General features: G+C 34.8%; 1 protein-coding gene across 11 annotated transcripts in view; it reads right to left on the reverse strand.

Annotated features, from left to right (window-relative positions):
- Window positions 1-24,000, reverse strand: part of DIAPH2 (diaphanous related formin 2) — a 939,022-nt gene that overhangs the window by 425,357 nt on the left and 489,665 nt on the right. For all 11 annotated transcript variants that reach the window (XM_039859137.1, XM_039859172.1, XM_039859127.1 and 8 more), the window contains one exon: window positions 22,143-22,267. In XM_039859137.1, the coding sequence (XP_039715071.1) occupies window positions 22,143-22,267 (125 nt within the window). The remainder of the gene's footprint in view (window positions 1-22,142; window positions 22,268-24,000) is intronic.

Consider the following 24,000-nt stretch of genomic DNA (forward strand, 5'->3'; position numbering starts at 1 on the left):
GTTTTCTGATACTTCCCCTAACAGTCATCATGTGGAAGAAGATGTAGAATTAGTCTGTGTAGTGTCAGAAAGACAGAGGATCAATGAGTGGGAGTTACAGGAAAAGCAGATTTTGGCTCAAAACCAAAACTCTCTAGTAATTACAGCTGTCCAAAATCTAGCTAGCTGTTTCAAGAGCTAGTTAGGTCCTTGTCATTTCTCTAGGTACTCAAACAGAGGTCAAAATAATCACTTGTCAAAATGTCATAGAAGGGATTCTAGCACTGGATTCAAGCAAAGGTGTCAAGTTATGTGTCAATGGGTAATGGAGGAGCAGTATAGCAAACCTGATGAATGGTGCCACCTCTAGAGCTCGATTGCTTGGGTTCAAAATCAGCTTTGCCACTTAGTAGCTATGTAACCTTGGGCAACTTAGCCTTTCTGTACCAGTACTCTCATGTAAACTGAAATTAATTAACATCTACCTCACTGTGGTTAATAGGATTAAATGAGTGACTATTATAAAACATTTAAAATAGTATCTGGCATATAGCAAATACTATGCAGATGTCTGTTAAAATAAATAACATTGATAATAAGATTGCATCTTAGTATCTACAAGGAATTTTTGAAGGAATTTCCCACATATTATCTTGTTTTATCCTAATTTTTCATCTAGTTCCTAATTCCCTGGTTTTAGTTTATTATTTTCACTTTCTGCCAGCTATGATACTTTTGCATATCCCATTTGTGCCAGTGATGCCATCAGGAATTTTATCACAATTGCTGTGTGCTTGGCTTTTTCCCCAGTCACACTGTGGACTCCTCAATATAGGGACTCTGGCTTGCTATTTCTCTCCCACATTTGTCTGACCAGTGTCTGAATATATAGGAGATGCTTGATAATTTCAATTCAACTGACAGTTACTCTACCTGGTTCTGACAATGGGAGAAACATGGGACTTAAATACTTCATCTACAATTGATATTTACTGCATTGATTATGATAACCTTTTAAGGTTTGGAAAGATAAACATTAACCACTACTTTTAAAACTGAGTAAATTTGAGCAAGAAATGGCAAGTGACTTTCCTAAAGCCACATATTTGGTAGAAGTAGGCACATAACCCTAACCTCAGTCTCATATTCTTTCCCACTAGACCATACCACCTCAAAAGAAGTGATATTAAACCCTAGGCATAACATTTAGTTAATATAGTCATTTTTAGGTGGCCAGAGAAATGCTATAATAATCAACATATCACCATAGCACAGTAAATGTGAAATAATATCTGACATAAGTCTTCTGCAGGATAGGACTTGTTAAAATACTCAGTTGATGTGAATTAGAATGATTTAAAAACAAGCCAGTATACATTGCTCTGGAAGTAGGTAGAGTGTAAATAAGAAATAAATGAAGTTCTTTGTAAATGAAATGAATTTACTCAAGTATGTGTAATAGCACAATTCAAGGGTCAGTAATTTGTTTCATTTTACAAATTAATAACAAGGCGAGGAACATAAGAGTAGGCTATTCAAAATAACCTAGGGAGCTGCCAAGAGCAGCACTACACAAACAAAAACTAGCTAGAAATAAGAACTTGCATATTTTCTGCTGGAATTCTTTAATTATGGTAAATTGCCAGACCCAATACTGCTTAACGTTTTTAGGCCATATGGTTCATTTGATAAATGGCTCCAAATGACACACAAGTTTCTTTTCTTTAGTGACCTGAGAACAGCAAAGCCAATAGGGTGCAAAGAGCTCACTTTCTCATTAGAGGGAGGGGACCATTTTGAGTCAGACCTTCTCAGGTGAGTAAAGTATTTGGGGGTCAAAGTTGGACAACTTGGTTGTACATTAGTCTTTTAAGTCACATGGGCACTATTCTGCACATTGAGGTCAGAAGGAAATCAATGGGGTCTGGGTGCCTTAAAAGAGTTATGTATATCAAGTGCCTAATTTATACCCCAGGGAATATCTTATTCACTAAGCAGGAACTGACATGCTGTGACATGAGTTTTCCATTCCACTTAGCTAAAGCAAGTCCTAAGTTCATTCAATCACTGTTGCTAAGAACAAGTAGTTGCAGAAATTGTTTCATAGCCAAATTTAATTGTCTGAGAAGTTAAAAAGCGAATGGATTTACTACTGGTTAGCAGTGCAACTGGGAGCTTGGCATTTTCTAAGGACTGTCATTCTTCATCTTAATGAGGGCACAAAGACAAAATAATGCTAAAAAAACTCAGGACACTGAGTCAGTGGTCAGAGATTAGTTTTTAAAGGTTTTTCTCTATAACCTAAGTAAGTTAATTTTTTTTAAAAGAAAAAAAGACATCTAATGAATTAAAATATTGTGAAAAAAGAATATGCAACAGATGGTAAAGCTGAGCAACATTCACTGCACTATCTCACTCGGATCCAGCTGACACACACCATTACATTTTATACACAACATTCTTATTATTGATAACTAGGAAACTCTTTGCAGATTCTTAATGTGTACAATATCAGATGGAACAGTCGATAATTGGAGAGTTAATTTATATTACAAATCGACTCTGTATACAGTCCAAGTGGCAGCATCCTGTGTAAGAAAATAATTTCTTTTATATATGCACATTTTCATTGCAACACATCATTTCTTGGTTTGATAGCAGAAATTAGAAAGCTTATTCTTGTAGATTAGCTGTACTTTGCAACTTCAAAATAAGCAGTTTGTTCTATGCCATGGGACTCTTGACCACAGCAAAAGATGTTTCAAAAAATAAGTTGTGCTACACTTCAGAAATGTGATTTCAACAAAAATCACATTTCATGTACACAGTTTTGGCTCAAAGAATTAGCCTGTCATTTTAGACAAATGCACAAAGTGCCATGATTTTTCTTTAAAGGCAAAGGCAAAACAGATTTGGCAATTAAAAGCATGTGTTGATGAAAAAAAAAATCCTACCATGAGTAATAAAAAAACAAAAACTATAAGTATTTTTTTTTTTTTTGCTTTATATGTTACTAAACAACACGAATTGGGATGTGAAATGCTTTACAGATAAAGGGTTAATGTGCTATGTTTCTTTCTAAATTTTCTCTTTTTCTCTCACTCCACTATACAAATGAGATTATAGCAGAGAATTACATAGTGGAGAAGTTACAAGATATCCAACCACCAAAGAATCTTTCTTTTTGAGGTAGACAGCAAAGCTGCTTTGTATTAGACATTGTGCCAGATGTCCTGGTGGTGCTCCAATTAGGATGATGACAATCATTGCACTGATTCTCAGGCACTGTGCTTAAAGATAATAGTGTCTAGACAGACTGAATGAAACTCACACTTTCAAAGTCCATCATCAAAATAAATGCTGGCAACAGATCCTTAGGAGACAATATAATTTGTATAAAACAAAAAAGGAAATAGCCATTATTTATTCTTACAAAGTTGTGGGCAACATTCTTACTTTTTTTAAATTAAAAGAATATGTTATTTATATTGTAAACTCATTTGAGGCAAGTACAATGACGTATTCTCCATGAGTACTCTAGCTAGGGGTAATCCTAAATGCTCATTTAGAGAACTGGCTAGTTATAACTCAACTCAATAGCAATAATATTATGTACCTAGATTGGTAGCTATGTCCAAACTCCTTATCCTGGCCAACGAGGACCTACATGATCTATTTTCTACCTATTTCTCAATTTTCTTCTTAGACTATTTTTCTCTTTGTTAATGAGCCATACTGGATTTCTTTCCACTCCTTGAACATAAAATTTATGTTCATTTTAAAAATTTTGAACAAGCTATTTTCCCTGCTCAAAATACTTTTACCTAGATTTTTGCATGGCTGGAAACTTTGTAGATTTTAGGCCTCAGTTCAAATGTCACTTGGACAAGGCCTTGTCTGACCCCTAATCTAAAGTAGCACCCTAGTCACTATCACAAAACTTTTATTTCCTTCAGTAGCACTTAGTACCACATAGCACTAAATTCCTCATCCTCCCTCCAGCTCCATTCCAATTTAACCTTCGGGAAAACGGAGATCTTGTTTATCTCATTAATCTCTCTACCTGAAGACCCCAGAATAGTGCCTGGCACACAGGAAATATTTGACTTTTTTTTAACTAACATTCCTGTTTCCAATCTCTTCCTTTTCTTAGTCATTCTGCATGCCTTTCGCAGATGGATCTTATTAAAGTACCACTCTTCTCTAGGCATGCAATGCTCCAGCTTTCTACCAAGAGAGTGGAGCATGTTTTGAGTGTCTCTCTCATCTCCACTACTGTCAGTTCCCTCCAGCTCTTGATATTCTTACTCTATACTGATCTGGACTGATGAGAAAGTAGAACAAAATAATGGTAGAACAATACTTGCAGAATTAAGATCGATAACACAGGTAGTATACACTGACAACAAAGAGTAAAGTCATTTCTCAAGAGACAGAAGATTGACCATCCCTGAATTTCTGGAAGGTAGGAGCTGAGGAGGACCGGCAGTAACGCAGCCCAGAAGCCAGGGAACTGCTCTAAAATATATGTGTGCAAGGACTGATTAACAACCTGCTGAGGTTGCCCTGATATGTACAGATGTGCACATATCTGTACATGTGTGTATAAGTGGACAGGAAATAAATAGCCACTTTTGCCTCAGTATAGTGCCTTTAAATGTGTGGCATGTTCTGTGTGTGTATGTGTGTGTGTATTTCTGTAAGACACATGTATGTAGACAGACTGAAAAAGAGAAGGATGAGAAAGACACAGACATGTGCATGCGTTCACGTACAAAGGGACAATCATCTGTACCGCAAGAACAACAATGTGACATTGTTAAAGTAAAAAAATGAAATAAGGTTTCAGACCTAAGGTAGGATGAAGAAATAAAATACAGCATCACCAGGACAAATATTTTGAAAGTATTTTACAGGAACTGATAAGATCATTAGGATATGGTTAAATTATGGTTGGAAGATTCTGTTTATGAAGGCAACAGATAAGAGTATGGGTACCGTATCTAATAAAACGCCTAGCACATGGCTGATGCTCAATATAATAATAGATTGCAGAAGGCTATTCCCTAAAAAGAAGGCGGGGGTAGTGATTCTAATGCTCAAATGGTTAATGCTCAAACTTGGGAATTCCTGGTTATTTATATGGGCTATATGCTAATGGAATTCCAGATAACTGAGATTCCACTGAATACTTGGTCAAAGCATTTCATCGCCTTTAATGCAGAGGATTCTAAAAACATAAATAAATGGCTTATGGCAATTATTTGTGATTTAACTGACAACTTAACAGGGGCATTTTGATCGATCTAGAAATACGGAGTCTGCTACAATAGAAGAAAAAATATCTAACATAATTCTCCATGTGCGCTATCTGAACAGATAGCAAAGTAAAAGAAGAAATGCATGATATGAGTCTACGTATTGTCAATAAAATAATTGGAAGTTTCTAAAGTCACTAACTCCTCTCTGCTGTCTGGGTTTAATGTGTTACACATAATATCTGTCGAGAGTTTAGCCAAATTATGCCATGATATTGCTGCCTCAGTATCCATTTTGTGTAGTCAAGTGGCCTCCAGGGGCCTTAAACTGACACTAGTCCCTCTCAAACAGCATGCCCTTGATAAGTACCCACAGAGTCAGGAGCAAATATAAGTTCCTGATATTGTTAGGTAGTTAGTCAGGCATGGGTGACAGGAGAGAAGGGATAGCTCTGTAACCATAGAAACTTCCCTTGAAGACCTTCTTTAAGGACCTCCCAGAAACATCTCCCTTTTAGGGTTATAAATTACTCCAAATCCTAGAACTCAAAGGCCATAAAAGCTGCTGACTAAACCAGTTACAAACAGATGTGCACAAAGTACTGCCCGTAACTTCAGCCGCATTATACCATCAGTATCATCTCATGACTATACCTGGAAGTTCATGAGTCTAATTATGACAGACTGAATTATGGGTAAGCATATGCACAGTAGGCAAATGTTAAATAGCAGCCAACTGTCAGTCAAGGTGACCTCACATAGGGATCATCTAGGACCTCCCATCATGGCCCAAATATAAACAGACCTTCCCATTTCTGCCTTGTTACAGCATTCCTGGCTGGAAACCCGCCCCTCCCTTTAGGGCATACTGTCTTATCTCTTCACCTCCCAAATTACACAGGGCTGCAGCCTTCCCTAGCGTGGCCCGTCTCCTAAAATGTACTTTCAATAAATCTTACTTTTTCTAAATTTCGCCAACCTGTAATTCTTTGCTGTGTCGGAGGGGAAGAACCAAAGGACAACACACAACACCAACGTCCCTCCTTCTCCCCCACGCCGCTGGGGCGATGCCTGATTTCACTTCACCCCAGTGGCGACAATACGACTTCCTCTGCAGCCCTGTGAGCAAGTTTCCCCTAATGTACCCCTTAGATAAGGCTTACCAAAGCCTCGCTCTCTTTGGTTTGAATTGTCTGATCTGGCCTTAGCCTAGGAACCCCAAGGCACTCTACTCACAAACCTTAATAAAGGCATGTGCCCCAGATTGTGCAGCTCTCTCTGCCTGCACTCGGCTCTGATGTCCTCAAGTGGCCCAGTAAGGTCTAATGTGTACTTCCTCCAAGGTCTGTGAATTATAAACTTCCTCTGTGGCCTTTCCTAGAACTGGCTCACCAACTGACACCCTGGGGCTCTACTTAAAAATGTCAGTTTAACAAAGTCACAACAATATCTTTTTAATCGAAACATAGAATAAATGAATCTAGTCAAAAGGAGTCTTCTTTAAACATTTTTGTAACTTGGCTTCCAGGCCAGTACAGTTTTCTGGTTTCCTCCTAGGACACTAGCTGTATCTTTTGTTTCCCTACCTTTCTTGTTAAAATTCTTCTCATCTTCCCAACTTCTAAATGTTAGGGTACTCCCAGATCTTAGTCCTTGGACTTCTCTTCTCTGTCTATACTCTCTAGGTAATCTTCTCTAGTCTAATAGCTTTAAATACTATCTATGTGATACTGGCTAAGAAATTGTTATCTTTAATCTGGATCATTCTCTATAGTTTAGGCTCAAACATTCAGATATTCTAGGTTCTACATCTCTGCTTGGATGCCTAATAACATCTGAAAATTAACAGATCTGAAATCAAAGTCTTGATTCACCACTGCTACAACTTCCTTTCTTCCTCATCTCTGTAACTGTCGTTCTCAAAAGGCTTTCCAACATACAAGGACCTCCATGATTTCATCTTCACCATTCTTTCTCCTTCTTACTTTCTCCCTCCCTCACTGCAAACCAGACACACTGGTCTTCCTGCTATTCCTTGTGCACTTCAAGCAGGTTCATGTTCACATCTTAGAGCCTTTGCACTAATCGTTCCTTCTGCATGGAAAATTCTTCACTCAGTTATTCCCACAAATCATTCCCTCACTTGATGCAAATTTCTGTTTAAATGTTGCTCACTCAGGGAGGTCCTTCCCTGATCCATTTATTTAATTTATTATTTATTTTTTTTATTTTAAAGCATCACTATAATTCTTAATCCTTTGCCCCATCTTTTTTTTTTTTTCTTATCACTTATCACTGTCTGGTATTATCCTACACATTCTTTTTTGACTATCTATTGCAGTAGACAACATAAAGAGTGATATGTATATATTTTTAAGTTTCTCATCATTGAATCCCCAGTGAAAAACACAGGCCTTGATGCCTAATAGGTATTTAATAAATATTTGCAGAATGAATAGATGAATTTGTTACCAATAGGAATAACCAGTAGGAATAATGTTACAGTATTATGTTATCATTGCTGGTAAAATGAATCAGGAAAGAAACCGATTCAACATTTATGCATTTAATGTTTGGGTGAAACAAGGATGGATACACTACGTTGAATTAGAGATATAAGAACTTTTTAGAGCTGAAAGGGGCATTCAAGATTACCTAATACAACCCCTTTGTAGTTAAATATTTATTTTTATAACTTGGAACTATCATTTCATTTCCCTGAATTTCAGGGTTTAAGCTAATTTATTGAAAGCTGATACTTTTATTTTCTCTAAAGGAAATGAGTATTGACACACTTTATGCTTAATAACATTAAGATTTAAATGCAAAGCAATGACTTACAGAAGAGAAAAACAGGTGATGATCATTCATATGTCCAAAGAGTACTGGATGTATATTAGTATTATTAGTATAAGCACATCTTAGCATTTTATGTTCTGAAAAACATAAATAACAACATATAAAATATGTGCAGAAAAGCAAGTAGTGAGGCAATATGTTCTATGTGTCATGTGATTGAGTTAATAAAATTACAGAAATATTCCTTAACATATCAATAATGTTAATTTTATTACTCTTGATATTTCACACATAAATATGTACATACGTGCACACTCACACGCAGGAGCGCACGCACGCACGCACACACACAAACACACACATACACACACACCGTACAAATCAAAAGAATTTCTAGGTTTTTATAAACTTGCAATTCAAAGATATGACCTTGTAATCCACAAGTAGATCTTCTAGTATTTAAAAAACCATCATTTTAACACCTAAACTTCCTGCAGGCAGCAGGGTTCCTTCTGTATGACTAACCCATGTCAGCTGTATTTCATTTTTATTTGAAAAGACTGATCCAGTATTTTTACAGCTCTCGATTAAGCTGTTTAAACAAAAAAAAGTAAATGTTGAAAGAGGAAATCATTGTAGTTAAGCTCCATGTAAACGAATAATGGGCAAATCTCTGGTGGTTTGAAAGTTCTGTTTGGATAAATATCTAAATCTATTCGAACCTCTTTAGCTGAAAAGTTCCAGCTCCCACAAGGTTAGTAGAGCTTTAGGTTTTCAACTAAATCTGACATAACTTTTCAAAAATACCCACATTCAGTCCCTAGCCCATAGTAAAAGCAACTTTGTGGGGGAAAAAAGTTAACAGAGTTTTCGCAACATAAAATGTCTTCAGTATTTGGTTCAACTCCAACTTTAAAACTTCACTAAAAGGAAAAAAAATCAGTAGGCCATGGACAAGACACTGTATGCATTAGAATTGCAATTAACCATATCATCGAGGTACCAAACTGTCAAACATTTTTAACACCTGTTGATAACCAGGCAGAAGTAACGATTCATTTTCACCTCTTCCCTGAATTCTTATCCATCATTCACATCTCAGTTCAGCATTACCTTCTCAAGAGAGACCTTCCTAGTCTGTTAATTGGCATAGCATTATAAATCTCTTCCATGTCACTTGCCATGATCCCTGGTGGAGTTGTTTAATTTCTATCTCTTCTATAGTACTAAAACCTCCCTGAGGGTAAGCATTATGTAGTGTCTTTGTCCTCACCACTATATTCTAAGAACCCAGCACAATGCATGCCTAATGAAAATCACTTTTAAATAAACATTTGTAGAATGAACAAATCCTCCAAAACATCAAGTAGGTGAAAGACTTAATATGATAGCTTTTGCTATGGAACGTTATAGAGAAGACTTGAGACGATAAAAAAGCTTTTTAAATTGTAAAATACTATACAAATATCTTGTTATTACTCTACTACAGATTCAAACTACGGGGCAGTTTAAATGCATTACCGGATGTAAAAAAAAAAAAACAAAAAACAAAAAACTGTCCTACTAGAGACATTCATGTTCATGCGTGAGCACACATGTATGTGCACACACACAGACACACACACTTTTCTAATACTGTTAACAATTCTGATTTTACTCCTTATTGGTTCAGTAGTTGGCAAGTGGCAAGTATCACCCCATTCAGGTAAATACCACATAGCGATTGGAAGCAAGAAGAGGAAGGAGAACAAGAATTACTTGCCTTTCATCTCTTTATAACACACCTGAACTGTTCGAATGCTTTAGACCAGTATTCTTGATCTTTTATATTTTTCTTACTCTCTTTCCTAGTAATAACTCTCATTATCCCAGTCAAATAGGTCTACTTGATGTTCTTTCAACACATTTCTGATCTTTAATGATTGAGTCTTTGTGTTTGGTCTGTAACTCTCTATAAAACCTTCCTCCAAGTTTTCAGTCAAAAGTGATCTTCTGCTGCTCTGAATTCCTACTAAGATGATGTATGTGAATACTCTATGCAGACCAAAAAACCTCTATGGATGTACTAGGTTTTATTTTAAAGAATAAATTTTCCACCATCTGTATTGAATTTATCATACCCATAGTGTCTTACAGTCGTTTGGGTCTATTATTGGTTCTGTTCACAAACTTATATATTTCTGAAATGAAAAGTCCATATCTTATTCAGTTTTGTACACCAAACAGTCCCAATGCTTTGTGCACAAGGCACATTCATACATTAAAAGAATGACTAAATAGATGTGTAGGCAAATGGGAGACATAGCCTAGAGCAGAGGGCTAACTTTCTGTGTCAATTATGTATTGGTATCTGAGTTTTTAAATGGATATGTTAGATAACCTAACACATATGTCCCATCATATGGTATCTAAATGCCTATAAGCAAATTAATCATTTTTAACATGCACTGTGAATTTAAGCTATTTAATTCTATAATATGGGAATCACTGGACAAAATAAAGTTTAGTAATAAACAATCCTGTTTATAAATAAAAAAAATAGCCTATAGTGTCTAGTTGATCACTTCGAATCTTAAGTTCTGATTCTCTTTAAACTCAATCCTAGAATATCTGCATACAGTCCAGTTTGGACAAGTTCTTCGCATGCAAAATCATTTTAATATTTATTTAATCAGACATAATTAGTGAGGGGCTTTGGGGGAGTTTGTTTAAATAAATATATTAAATAAATTTCAAAGTCAAATAGAACCACATTTTGGATGACCTATGAAAGTATGTAGCACAATATTTTTAACTACTGCCTCTATAAAATACTCCAACATCCTTGAAATAAAATGTCACCAGAGAGCAAATCATGGATTCACTCATTCACCAGATATATACTGAACCTGACTTATGTGCCAGGTACTGTGAGTACAAAAGATGATCACCACAAAACCAACATAGTAAACTTCTTCCACACAGAGAGCTTATGTTTCAGCAATAGTTGAATCTCATGTCCTCCGTGAAGCTGCTCCAAACCACAACTTCCTCTACCTGGTTAACTCTTAATGCTTTTATAAGCAATGCCACATAATTAAACTTATTAAATATCATCCTCTAGTGACTTATTTTTCATAGGTGTGCTTTAAACTAAAATGTTAAGCTTCTTTAAAGCAGAGAGAATATTCCATACTTGATTTTCATGCTTTAGTCCCATGGTACCTAGTATATGGCTAGGTCCTGCAGTAGTTAATACATGCTGATTGACTGATAAAATTATGGAAAGAAACTTATTTCTGAACCTAGAAAAATTGTTGATACGGCCAGTTCTTAATTATCTGTGCTAAGGAGGATAGCTAATGCAAAACAAAGGATAATATATGTCATTTCCATTAGGTTCTGGAATGCATTTCCATGCTTAACTTTTCATTTCCATCTCTTGCTTGACTTGAGAATGTATTTCCAACAAAATAATGAAGTTTCAATGTTAATTCCCAACTGTGGCCAAATCCCGAATGCTGTCTGACTGACCAAAAAGAAGAAAAGGAATATTGAAAATGTCTATTGCATTTTTAGCCTTCACTATACTCATTTAACAATGAAATGTTTGCCACTGTCTTCTTTCTGTCAGTTTCACCACCCTGACATTCCTTCTTGAAAGCAGGAAATATACATTAATCTTAGTTTACAGGTGTCCTAGCACTTACAGTATCAGCTTTCATGGAGTATGCAATTATCTTCAAGTTCTATTTGCTGTTTCTTCCACTCTTCTACTGAAGTGAAAAAGGTAGGGATTTGTTTAATACCAAACATTTGGGTACTCATGGAATAAGGTGTAAGCATTCTGCTTCATCTATAGGTATTTACCACATTTTAAAGAATGTGCCTACTTTTCTCTTTCAGTCAAAAAAAAAAAAACAGGATTTGAATTAAAAATAAGGAAAACTTAGATTAAATGAAAATGGACAAAAGCAGACCATGGCTATTTATGAAGAATATTTTCTTTGGGGAAAATTATTTCCCTTTTGTGATAAATGATACCTTATATACTTTTTTTTTCCATTTTACAAAGCATGTTCAAAGTCATTATTATACCTAGTCCTATTAACAACATATGTGAAATGGGTAATTATAATTGACCCTTGATCAACATGGAATTGAACTGCATGGGTCTACTTACATGAAGCTTTTGTTACGATAAATATATCATTGGCCTACTGTATCCCTGGATTTTGCATCAACAGATTCAACTAACCACAGATCGAAAACAATATTTTCGATCCTTGGTAGGGAATCCATGGATGCAGAGCGCCGACTACATGCATTGTTCTATGCCACTGTACATAAGGATGCTTGAGCATCCACAGATTGTGGTATCAGTGGGAAGGTCCTGGAGCTAATCTCTGATGATACCAAGGCACAACTGAGTTTTTTGGGAAGTCAAAAATTATACGCGGATTTTCAGCTGTACAGTGGGGGTCAGCGTACCTAACTCCTGCAGTGTTCAAAGGTCAACTGTATTATTGTTTCACTTTCACAAATGGGGAAACAGAGCATGTTTCTTAAGTATGCAAAGACCAAGGCTAGAACTTAGGTCTATTAATACTCAGTCCAAATAGCTTTTTATTCAAATGGATTGATAAAAAATGCTTTGCATTTGTACAGAACACTAAAGTTTGAAACTACTTATGGGTCAAATAAAGTGGACAGGGTACTTCTCGACAGTATGCAAAATTAAATGGGATGGATCTCTTTAAGTTTTTAGTCAGGTCCATAATAAAGAAATTAAAGAAGACATACAAATGGCCAACAAATATATGAAAAGATGCTCAACATTGCTAGCTAATAGGGAAATGCAAATTAAAACGCAATGAGATACTATCTCACACCTGTTAGAGTAGCTACAATCAACAGGGCAAGTAATAACAAATGTTGGAGAGGTTGCGGAGAAAACGGAACCCACATACACTGCTGGTGGGACTGCAAATTGGTATGGGTACTATGGAAAACAGTATTGAGGTTCCTCAAAAAACTAAGAACCAATCTACCACATGATCCAGCAATCCCTCTACTGGGTATCTACCCCAAAGACTTGAAAACCCATATCCAAAAAGATATTTGCACTCCGATGTTCATAGCAGTATTATTCACAGCGGCCAGGACATGGAAGCAACTGAAGTGTCCCATGATAGATGATTGGCTAAATAAGCTGTGGTCCATATATACAATGGAACATTACTCAGCCATAAGAAGAGATGAAATACTGCCATTTGCAACAACGTGGATGGACCTCGAGATAAGCATGCTAAGCAAAATAAGCCAGACTGAAAAAGTTGAAAATTGCATGATATCACTTATATGTGGGATATAAACCTAAGAGCAGCAAAGGAACAGGACAAACAAACAGAGACTCATGGACATGAACAATGGACTAGTGGTTACCAGAAAGTAGGGGGTTGGGGAGGAGATGGGAGGTAGATGGGGTAAAGGGGGTCAAATATAGGAGGGTGGGGGAGGGTGCAGTGGGTAAAGGGGATCAAATATATGGTAGCTAAAGGAAACTGGACTTTGGGTGGTAAACACAGTAGAATATATAGATGTCAAATGATAATGTACACCTGAAAATTATATAATTGTATTAAGCAATGTTACCCCAATAAACTTAATAAAAAAAAAAAGAAATTAAGAGATCAGTAATTGAACAGAGTTGTGCACAAATTTGATACTGCCTTAGCAGATATGTAAATGCCCTTTACTAAATGTTTTTGAGAAGGTAAAGAGGGGTTGATTCCTTCACCCCATGGAACCATTTTCAACTCAGTTACTCATGCCTTTTCCTATGCAAATGATATCAATTGATGACTAGGTCACATTCTCCTTCTTACTGATGATCTTGGGAAAGCTTCACTATAGTTTTTTTTTTCATCGATTTTTCCATTCTCACCATTGGTGAATGCCTTAGCTTTAAATAAGTAGCTGAGATGTAATCATTTCAAATTGATAATAATTCTAAAGGTTTGTCTTATGTGGTGTGTTTGTGTACGTGTGTATCTATCATCAAAGCTCAACTGGATAATTTTAGTGATGTTTATTATATATTTCTTTTAATTTCTAACTTCACTCATGAATTGAAACAATGTAATAAGTTATTCTATTTTACCTTTGCAACACAAAGGAAAGTAACAGCACATAATTACTAAACATATTTATTTGTTTTCTTTTATTACATTTAAATTTTTTTTCAGGCTTCACCTTATAAAGCTAATTCACTTTCCATAAATTATGGTTTAAAACTAGAAGAAAAGAACAGAGAATGTTCAATGAAAAGCTATGTTTACTTGCTATAATTTTCATAAGCTATATCTCAAACAGATTCTAACTAGAAATAACCAGACATCTATTGTAGAAAAAGATACTGATATATTTTTCTATATTATGAAAATAGTATATGATTAAGATTTTGCTGAAAGAGTATAATACTTGAATAGTTACACGAACATCACTATTATTGCCTATAAACAGTGCATATTTAACATAGCATACATGACCTTCAAAATAGAGTTTGAATAAAGTTCAAATCAAAGCAAAAGGAAACAAACTCATAGATTCCTTGCTAATAATAGTATCCAATTTATGCTCTTGCAAATACTGAAATGGCTTTAAATTTTATCCGTATATGTATAGATGCATGCACATGCTACATGTTCTCTAGTACACATGCACATAAAAACCATAAACATATAGGGGCATTTATTTTTTCAAGCTTCTTTTTTATATCATTTCTACTCAATATAAATAAATCCCAGAAAAAGGTTTTAATCACTTAAAATTTAGCTTTTGGTGGGGAAAATGAGAATTTGTCAGGTTGGGGATATATTAACTCTTTCAGACAAATTATGTCCCATTTTATGTTCTGAAAAAGATGCTTTTCCAGATGAGACTCTAGTGGCCTGAAAGAGTTTATGCACCCTTTTAACTGAGCAGTATATTCTCTTCTTACCATTAGCATCATGCATAAAATGTCTATCAATTCCCTAAACAGAGTTTGAAAAATATAGCTCACAGCCTACACAATTTCAAGCTGAAGTTCAAACAAGCAAGACTCCTCAAAAAGAAAAAAAACTTTTTTGCTACCTGATCTTAAAAAAATATGCTGCACTCAGTTTCTTAGAATGTGATTTCTAACAGTTTAAGATGATATAATTCTTAATATCCGCATTTTAAATCAAAACATAAGGAAAAAATAACACTAGAAATATCTTAGACCCTTTTCTTTTGTCAAATTGAAGTTATGCCGGATAACATATAGCTAATATTTTCTCTTTACCTGCCAGAATGTTGTTTAACATTAATCATTTTACAATGAACTCTAACCCATTTAAATAAACATTTATTAAGACGACTTTCTACAAAGCATTGTGCTGGGCTTGTGGTAGAGTGCTCAAAGATGACTGTGAATCTGTACCTCAAAATATTTTATAACCCAGCGTGCAAAGCAGACATGCACATAAGCAGAGCACAGGCAAGCTAGCAAGTACAATAATGAAAGTATTAAAATATTATGAGAACACAGGGGACAGGGAAATTAATTTCGATTGCTATCATTAAGGCTTTCAGGAGGAGATGGTATAAATAAGCAGCTAATTTTTAAATGAGTTTACAAACCTTTCAGAGAGAAACTTTTCTCCATTTGAAGGGGACCAGACAAGAAGGAATAAATAGTTTCACAGTGAACAAGTGTGGAATTCATTCCAGATTTCCAAAGCTTTCTGACCTGAGAGGCAGCACAACACCATGGTCACCAGCTCACGGCTTAGAGTCTGAAAGACCAAGACTTGAATCCTGGTCCTTTCTGGGGGTTCAGAACAGGCCTCCCCAACACATGCCACTTTGGCATGTGAATTATTTTGAGCTGAAGGCAATCAAGACCCTGCAGACTTATGAGAAACTTTTACCTTTTGCTTTAAGATGTTAAATTAGGGATCTTAGCCATAATAAGAGTTGTCACCAGAAATAACTTTTTATGACCTATTTATAGAGAAGGAACAATTTTTAATTACTTAACATCTGCTCTTCTTATCATCCTAAGAATGATCGTCCTCCCCTCTGAAGCCCCAAGGTGATCCTTAGCTCAGAATGTCATATATACCTCATTTTCCCTTTCTATCTCTGACTCTCTCTTGCATGTGAGGTTCCCATACATTTGGTTATCTTCTCTTGTTAATCTGTCTCATGTATATTTAATTATTAGACGACGAGCCAGAAGAACTGTGAGGCTAGTAGAGTTTCCTCCTCCCACACCTTCATTAACTAGACTCATTACGTGCTTGAACTCGAAACCTTTGTAGCCTCAATCTTCACATATTTGAAATGGGGTTAATAATAGTACCTACCTCATAGGATTGTTTTGGAGATCACGTGAGATTTTATATGTGTATATTCCGAGCACTGTGACTGACAGATGACATTCACCAAACAGGTGCTATTATTTTATTATCATTTTTATTTTTATTGTTATTATAAATTATTACATTTATTGTTATACCTTCAATTTCAAATTAATGCACAAATAATTGAACTAAAAATCTCCCAATATGATTATGAAGAATGTGTATTTCAAAGAATGCTAACAATCTTCCTTTTTATAAAAGCAAATATTTTCCTCACATGATTTTCTAAAACAATTCACTTTACAACGTATGCATTAACTCCATTACTGACCATGCTCTTTTTGTGTGTGTTTGTTTTGAATTTTTTTTTTTTTTAATCCTGGATCTTCTATCCCTGAGCAGTCTCCTGAAAAAAGTTTTGCTTTGAACTTCCTAATATTTTGAGTTTGAGATCAGCAGGCAGTTGAAGGTAAGGAGAGAGAGTCAGAGTCAGTGAACTTCCCTGCAGTCTAGTCAAAGTTCTCGATTTTTCTTCAGGACCTAGAAAATAGCCAGGATGACTATATTCACACACACACACGCGCACACACACACACACACATACACACAGAGCTTTGTTCCTGGGGGTTGTTTTTGTTTTGTCAATTTTATATGGCATTTACATTACAAAATGGGGATTATCATCTCACTAAAATTTGTTATTGGCATGTTCTCAAAGGTGATTAATGTTACTGTGTTTGAATAACAACTTTGAGATTTTTCATCTTTTTATGAATTATTCCCTTAAGAAAGAATAGCAGGAAAAAAGTAACATAAATGCAGTACAATACAGACCTCAAATCTGTTTTGAATTGTCTAGTAAGGACAATGTGCTTTCTTAGTAACGAGATTTTTAACCACTCCAAATGACTCTCCCTCCTACTATGAGGAAATCCCAGGTGTTGATATTAGTTGACAGGATGTTAATGTCATTAACATTCTGTCAGCTCTTCTTGTCAATGTGTTAATGGTGCCCCTGCTGCTCAGTCACTCTCTGTCCTCCACTTGGTGAAATGATTTAGCCAGCAGTCAATCAAAAAGCTAAGTTGATTTGGAGCAATAGACAGCCCTGCCGTTGACAAAATCTATGTGAGTAAATGTGGTAAGATATTTGTCAATAAGATATAAGAAGTAAAGTCAACATTGGGTTTAGTGTGCTTTTTAGACAGTGTAAGATGTTAAAACTGGACTATGGCACATATTTAAAAGTCTAAAAGGTCCTCTTTTGAGAATAGTCTTTCCTTTTGGGAAAAGGAAGGTGTAATAAGTAAAAGTGATATTTTGATTTAAAAGAAAGAAAAAAAAGACTGTCACAGTTATACTGGTCAAGAAGACAAAACCTGCAAAAATTGGAATCCACGTATAATGTCAACTCAAAAAGAACAGGCCTAAAGAAGGCAAGTAGTCCATTCACAGTGCTCCCTCTCATGTCTCTTAAACATGGGTTATTTTTCACAGCTCTGAAACCGGATGTGATTCTAAACCTCGCTCCACCCACCAATATTTGCAATTGGTGCTAAACACCGACACTGACTACATAATTTCTGATAACCTTAAAAAAAAAAAAAGATGACCTCTAGAAATTAATAAATGAAAAACAACAGGGATAACAGGCATATAACTTTCTGAGTTGTTGAAGTTATCTTGACTAAACAAACTCAAGCTCACTACAATGACACAGAGATAACTGTGGTCAATTTTATCATCAGATATAAAAAATTATAAACAGAAAACTCGAGTATATATAATTAGGCAATGTCTGATACATAGTATAAACATTCAATAAATGAGAATTAATATAATCATTTTTATAACTTACTAAAAAAGAGTATAGTCTCTATTTTAATTCACTACACAAATGAGCTTAAAACTTCCAATACTATTATGATGAGAATATTAGCATGAAGAATACTAAGAACTTTGCTTTTTAAAATCAGGCAAACAGTAGCAATTTCTCCCACATGGTAAGCTAGATATTTGAATGTGTGTTTCAGTATATACATTGCTAGAAATTCCCTACTACAATTTATAAGAGAATTTTTCCTATTTCTCCCTGTTTTATAGTCTTATAAAATTAGTTTTGCTTAGTTTACTTTTTCTACCTTTTTTTTTGAGTCATGAAGGTGTTCAGAGCAGGCCTCCCCAAGGTGTGCTACTTTAGCATGTGCATTATTTGGAGCTGAAGGCAATCAAGACCCTGATGGCTCATGATAAACTATGACCTCTCCCTTAAAGAATTTATATTGTGGGGGCTTGCCCTAAGAGTTATTACCAGAAATAACATTTCATGACATATCTATAGTACAAGACAAACTTCAAATTACTAAACATTTGCTCTTCTCATCATCCTGTGAATAACCTTTCTCCCCCTGTGAAGCCCCAAAGTGTCTGACCTCATCCTTAGCTCAGAATGTCATATATGCCTCATTTTACCTTTCTGTTTCTGAAACTCTCATGTTACGTGGGATCTTTGAGTCTCTCATGTATGGGGGGTTCACATACATATGTATGTGATTGAATTTGGTTATTTTCTCTTTTTAATCTATCCCATGTTGATTTAATTATTAGACCGGCTGGAAGAAGCTAAAAGGATAGAGAAATATTTCTTCCGCCCCCACAGTCAGAAAAGGCAATCAGTTTGGGGTAGAGAAAGGGAGACAGAGGTGATGAGGTACCTTCAAAAGTCATTGGCTATTCTTTAAGAGGCAGGAAATAGCCTAGGCCACTCCATTCTTAGGAGAGGTTTCATTCTTTTTTGTCGTTGCTATTCAAATTTTTTGACATCTATTTTATAAAAAGTGTGTATTATCCCTTTTAAAACTGATTACACTTTACATGCGTGCTCTAAAAATGTGATTCAATGTTACTCAAGTTCCTGAGATTTATATAAAGAAAAGTTTTATAACTATTAGCACAGCCTACTACTGTTTAACAATAGCCCTTGTGAAGTGCTAAATAAAAGTAGGAGCTTGAAAGAGATGATATCCATTGTCTCTAGCTATAATATTCTGTGATTAAACACATTCTTACTGAGTGTTTACATGTCGCTAGATGCTACGTGCTGTGATGGGCATACAGAAATTAACACACCGGACATGATCCTTGCCATAGAGGAGACCGAGCCAGAGAAACGTGTAAATGCCCGACTGTCAGCAATTTGAGGTCAAGTTTTCTATCTTGTACAATGTTGTATATTTCATGGCCTGGCAAAGCTTAGCATATTATAAGTGTTCAATCAATATTGTGAAAGAGTAAGAGTGAATATAGGATGCTATAGGACTTAGCCCAACCTGGAGATTTGGTGAAGATTCAACCTATATATTCAATTGCTCTCTCCACCATGCCACTGTTGCTAACTATAACACTAATGCTTTTCTAAAAGCCAAGAGGTGTGGCACTACTATTCAGTTTTTGAACTCACAGTCCTTATAAAGAGATTACTATTTAAGTAGGTAAGGTTACTTTCAAGGGAAACTACTCCCATACTTATGCCTGTAGTTATTCAATTTAAAGGGCCAGTGACCTGAAGCAAAATCATCTATTGACAGGGAACAGAAATATTAGAAAGATCATCCAGTACAGAGAATCCTATACTAGAAATAGAATCACAGTTCTAATTTTAAAGCAGAATTAAGTATCCTACAATAAAATATCCCTCTCTTTTGAAACTGCCAGAAGAGTAGAAAAAATATTAAGTAGGCACCAGAATTCATTTAACATGCATATATACATATGATTATCATGCATTTTGTTTGTCATTTTCTAGAAGATCAAAACTCTCAATGAATGACCAAGGAGTTTTCCAAAGCAAGAATAATTTGAGCAATAGTTCTATCATTGTAATTCATTAATTTGGAGTTTTTAGCCAATTCAAGTCAATATTCTAACTTTTTCTCTAAAATAAATTGCTGTGAATATATTTTTAATATGATATGCAAAGTTTGAGCCGCATACATTTTAATATAATTTTCAATCCCCTTGTAGACAAATAGTCACACTTTAATGCCCCTTAAATGAAGAATAACCACTCATCTATAACATACAGATACAGAAGGCTCTGGATTTTCATTTTAAAATGCTTAATTACTTGCATAAAGAGAAATAAAATAAAGAGTCCAAGCCAAGTTCATGAGGGTTTGAAATTACTTTTCTTTTTCTAAACGAGCAACAAAGACACCTCAATGGTGCAAGCTGTTATGTGGCCACAAGCCAACTGTAGAAGAAAATGATAAAAAGAACAAGGAGATTAGAAATTAAATTTAAATATATGAGGCAAGAACCAAAATCAAAAATTGAAAAATGCAGGTGGTGTTTCCAGCCAGTGAACAATATAATATATTTGGATGAATAATCTAATCAGCAATAAAGTTACATCTTCACATTAAGTATCTCAATGTGGGCAATTGTGTAATTTAAGGTTCTATTTTGAGGATTTCCTGCCTCCAATCACCCACAAACTTATGTTTCTAATATTCTTATTTACAAAAGTACTCAGCATCACTAAAGGACCAAACAAAACGCTGTATTAATTCATGAATCAAAAAACTAAGAATGAAAAAAATTTTTTTTTCACATAAATCTAAACTGACATTCTCAAGTAACTGTTCAGTACTGTAACTTAGAAGGTGGGCAGGAAAGAAAACATATCAGAGAAGAAATAGGCAATAGATTTAACCTTGAAACAAGGTGACTGCCACATAGTTATTGAAGGAATTTACTTATTATCAGATAAAGAATTTACAGTATTTATTCCCTCTAGAGATATAAAATAGAGAGTCAATTTGCAGTTCAAGATATTTACTTAAACCCAGAAGAAGAGGATATGGCTTTAACTTTTGAAAACTAAAGTAGAAAAAAAAACCCAGCTCTAATGTAGTTTATCGTTAGATACCAGATTTAACATTAAACAATTCAAGCTAAATGCTATTTCTCAAGTTCTCCTTTCAAATATTTCTGTAACTTTTATGAATATAATATATGAAAAATGGGACTTTAAAACCCATTCATTTATCAGGAAATGCCTAATGTTACATAGCTAGCTACTACAATTTAGTTAAATATATAATCTACTGATCAATTTATCTATTCATCCAGCCATGCATCCATTTTATCCTTCACAATCCTTTCAGTCTACTGATATTAGTCATACTCTGATTGCCCTTGAAAATGCACGTGTCTTCAGAAAAAAACCTGTGTACTCGCACACACACACAAAGAAAAAAAAAAACTCTCTGACCAGAAAAATCTTCTCCTGTTGATCATTTCCTTTACACGAATGGTTACATAAGAAGATTCTCTGTTTTGTTTTGTTTTAGGTATAATCAAGCCTCATAATACTTACCTTGCATATCTTGTGGGCCTTCAAATGAAATTCTTCTTTGAGTAACAGCATTGTTTTCTTACATAATTGTTCCCTTGCCTACTCTACCACCTTCCAAACATCACAAACTAAAATTTATGTTGCTAATATTAAAAAAAAAAAAGCCTATACACAGAATTCCTTTGAACAGAGAGTATGAATAGGCGGAGTAGAATGAAACAACCACATAGTAAATAGACAGGCAGGCAGGCGGAGCAGACAGACAGACAGACAGACAGACAGACAGACACACACACACACACACACACACACACACCAGACTCACTTTTACACAGAGAAACTAACAAATAAACAAAATGCTTAAATAAAGGATATCGTCATCTTTTCCACGAACTTATCATGTTCATTTCCTGTCTGAGGGAATTTCTTGATGTCACCTTCCAGATGAACAATTTGTCGTTCCATTGCTGCAAGGTTGCTCTTGAGAATTTGAGCTGAAACTAAAGAACAATGTACAAAGCATTTAGAATATTTTACCAGGTATTCTAGAAAAAAACTAAAACAATATCAGTTAAAGTATTTTTTTAAATGTAGAAAACAGTTCCCAGAAGTCAACTCACATTTTTCTGAATTACTGTTCATAAAAATTCTACTCCCCATGAAATAAGTGAAAATGTGTAATATAATATACCAAATCATCACGTTTAATATAAGAATGTCGCCACTTTATACAGACATTAGTTCAAACGAATCTATATCTGTTTCAATTTATTGATGGAATTCCTAATATTTAATTCTTTAAAATATAATTTGAAGATTAAAGAGAAACTAAGGTTCAAAGAGATCTTATTTTATTAATGTATGTTCTTGGGTATATAAATGATTTAGGTTAAATTACATAAAAGGATCAAATATTTTTCTTCTGTTGAAAAATCCTGATTTTTATAAAGCAACATCTATGGTAAAAGTTCTATTCTCTAGTACTTTTCATACCCATAGAAATGTGAAAAATAACTGTTAATACATAGAGAATTTAGCAAAACCCAGCAAAAACATATACGCATACACACCCTCAAAACTTCAGTGTGCCTTCAAATACTATCATTAGTTGCTTTAATTACCCCTAACATTCTCTGCACTTTTCTTTTTCTCTCCTCATTGACAATCAATAATTTTAAGTATTTTATTCAAACTGCTCCTAAATACATGCATATTTTCCAGATCTCTCACGATGCCTTCGTTTCGCAAAAGTATTTTTTTTAAAAAACTAATACTATTCTATAGGTACTCTATTATTGAACACCTGTCAATTATATATGAAGAAACTTCTATCAGTATCCAGGCATTTGGCAGGATTCTAAGTGAAAAGAACAGGTAACTTAGAATTTGATAGGTAGCCTGACATTGGTTTTTAAATCCAGACCTCTGAAACACTGTTCTTTTCATTAAAGAACTGTGAAACAGAAATAGAATAATATTACAATTCTTTTTTTTTTTAAGTAAATTTTGTTCAGAGGCATGTCAGAATTACAATGGAAAATTCAAGAGCCTGACAAAATCAACCCCCTGGGCCAAATTCTCCTGATACAAATTCCTCACACTGACCACACATCTTTATAACTCAACGAGGAGAAATTGCCTTAAATATACATGTAAATTCAGGAGACTGAAAATCAAATAACAACACTAAAAACAAATTATGTTTTTCTTATTAATCTGTCAGTTCAAATAGCCCTGTCCAATTTAGTTCTATTTGTTTAGATCTGAAAAACCTGAAAATTAGTCTTTATTTGGAAAAGTCTAAGAAAGTTTTGTCTTGCCAAACATTTCCTAATGGTTTAGCAATCATTGCTTGCTTTATTTAAAGAACGAGTTTGCTATGGAGGAAATCATTATGACTTTAAAAGTGGATTTTTTTCATTTAGGTTTTTTGCTTAATTCTTGCTAATTATTCAAAAGATTTCTCCTTCCTCATTTGCTCGATTGAAAAACTGAAGATATGAAATCGACAAGTTGTTTATGTTATTTAGGTTGCATGGAAGAAATAAACTCATGATAACTTCCTGCAATAAACAAAATGTGCCCAAATGCCAGGTTTAGATCCCGACAGTAATCCTTCTAAAAGCAATAGTAATTCTAGTAGTAAAACGGGGATGATGATGAGGATTCATCTTTTGATTGTTCAATACAGAAACAGCCCCGACAAGTATGCACACAAAAGTCTAGATATCTC

Source organism: Pteropus medius, unplaced genomic scaffold (genome assembly GCF_902729225.1).
Source record: "Pteropus medius unplaced genomic scaffold, Ma_sr-lr_union100, whole genome shotgun sequence".
NCBI classification, from domain to species: domain Eukaryota; kingdom Metazoa; phylum Chordata; class Mammalia; order Chiroptera; family Pteropodidae; genus Pteropus; species Pteropus medius.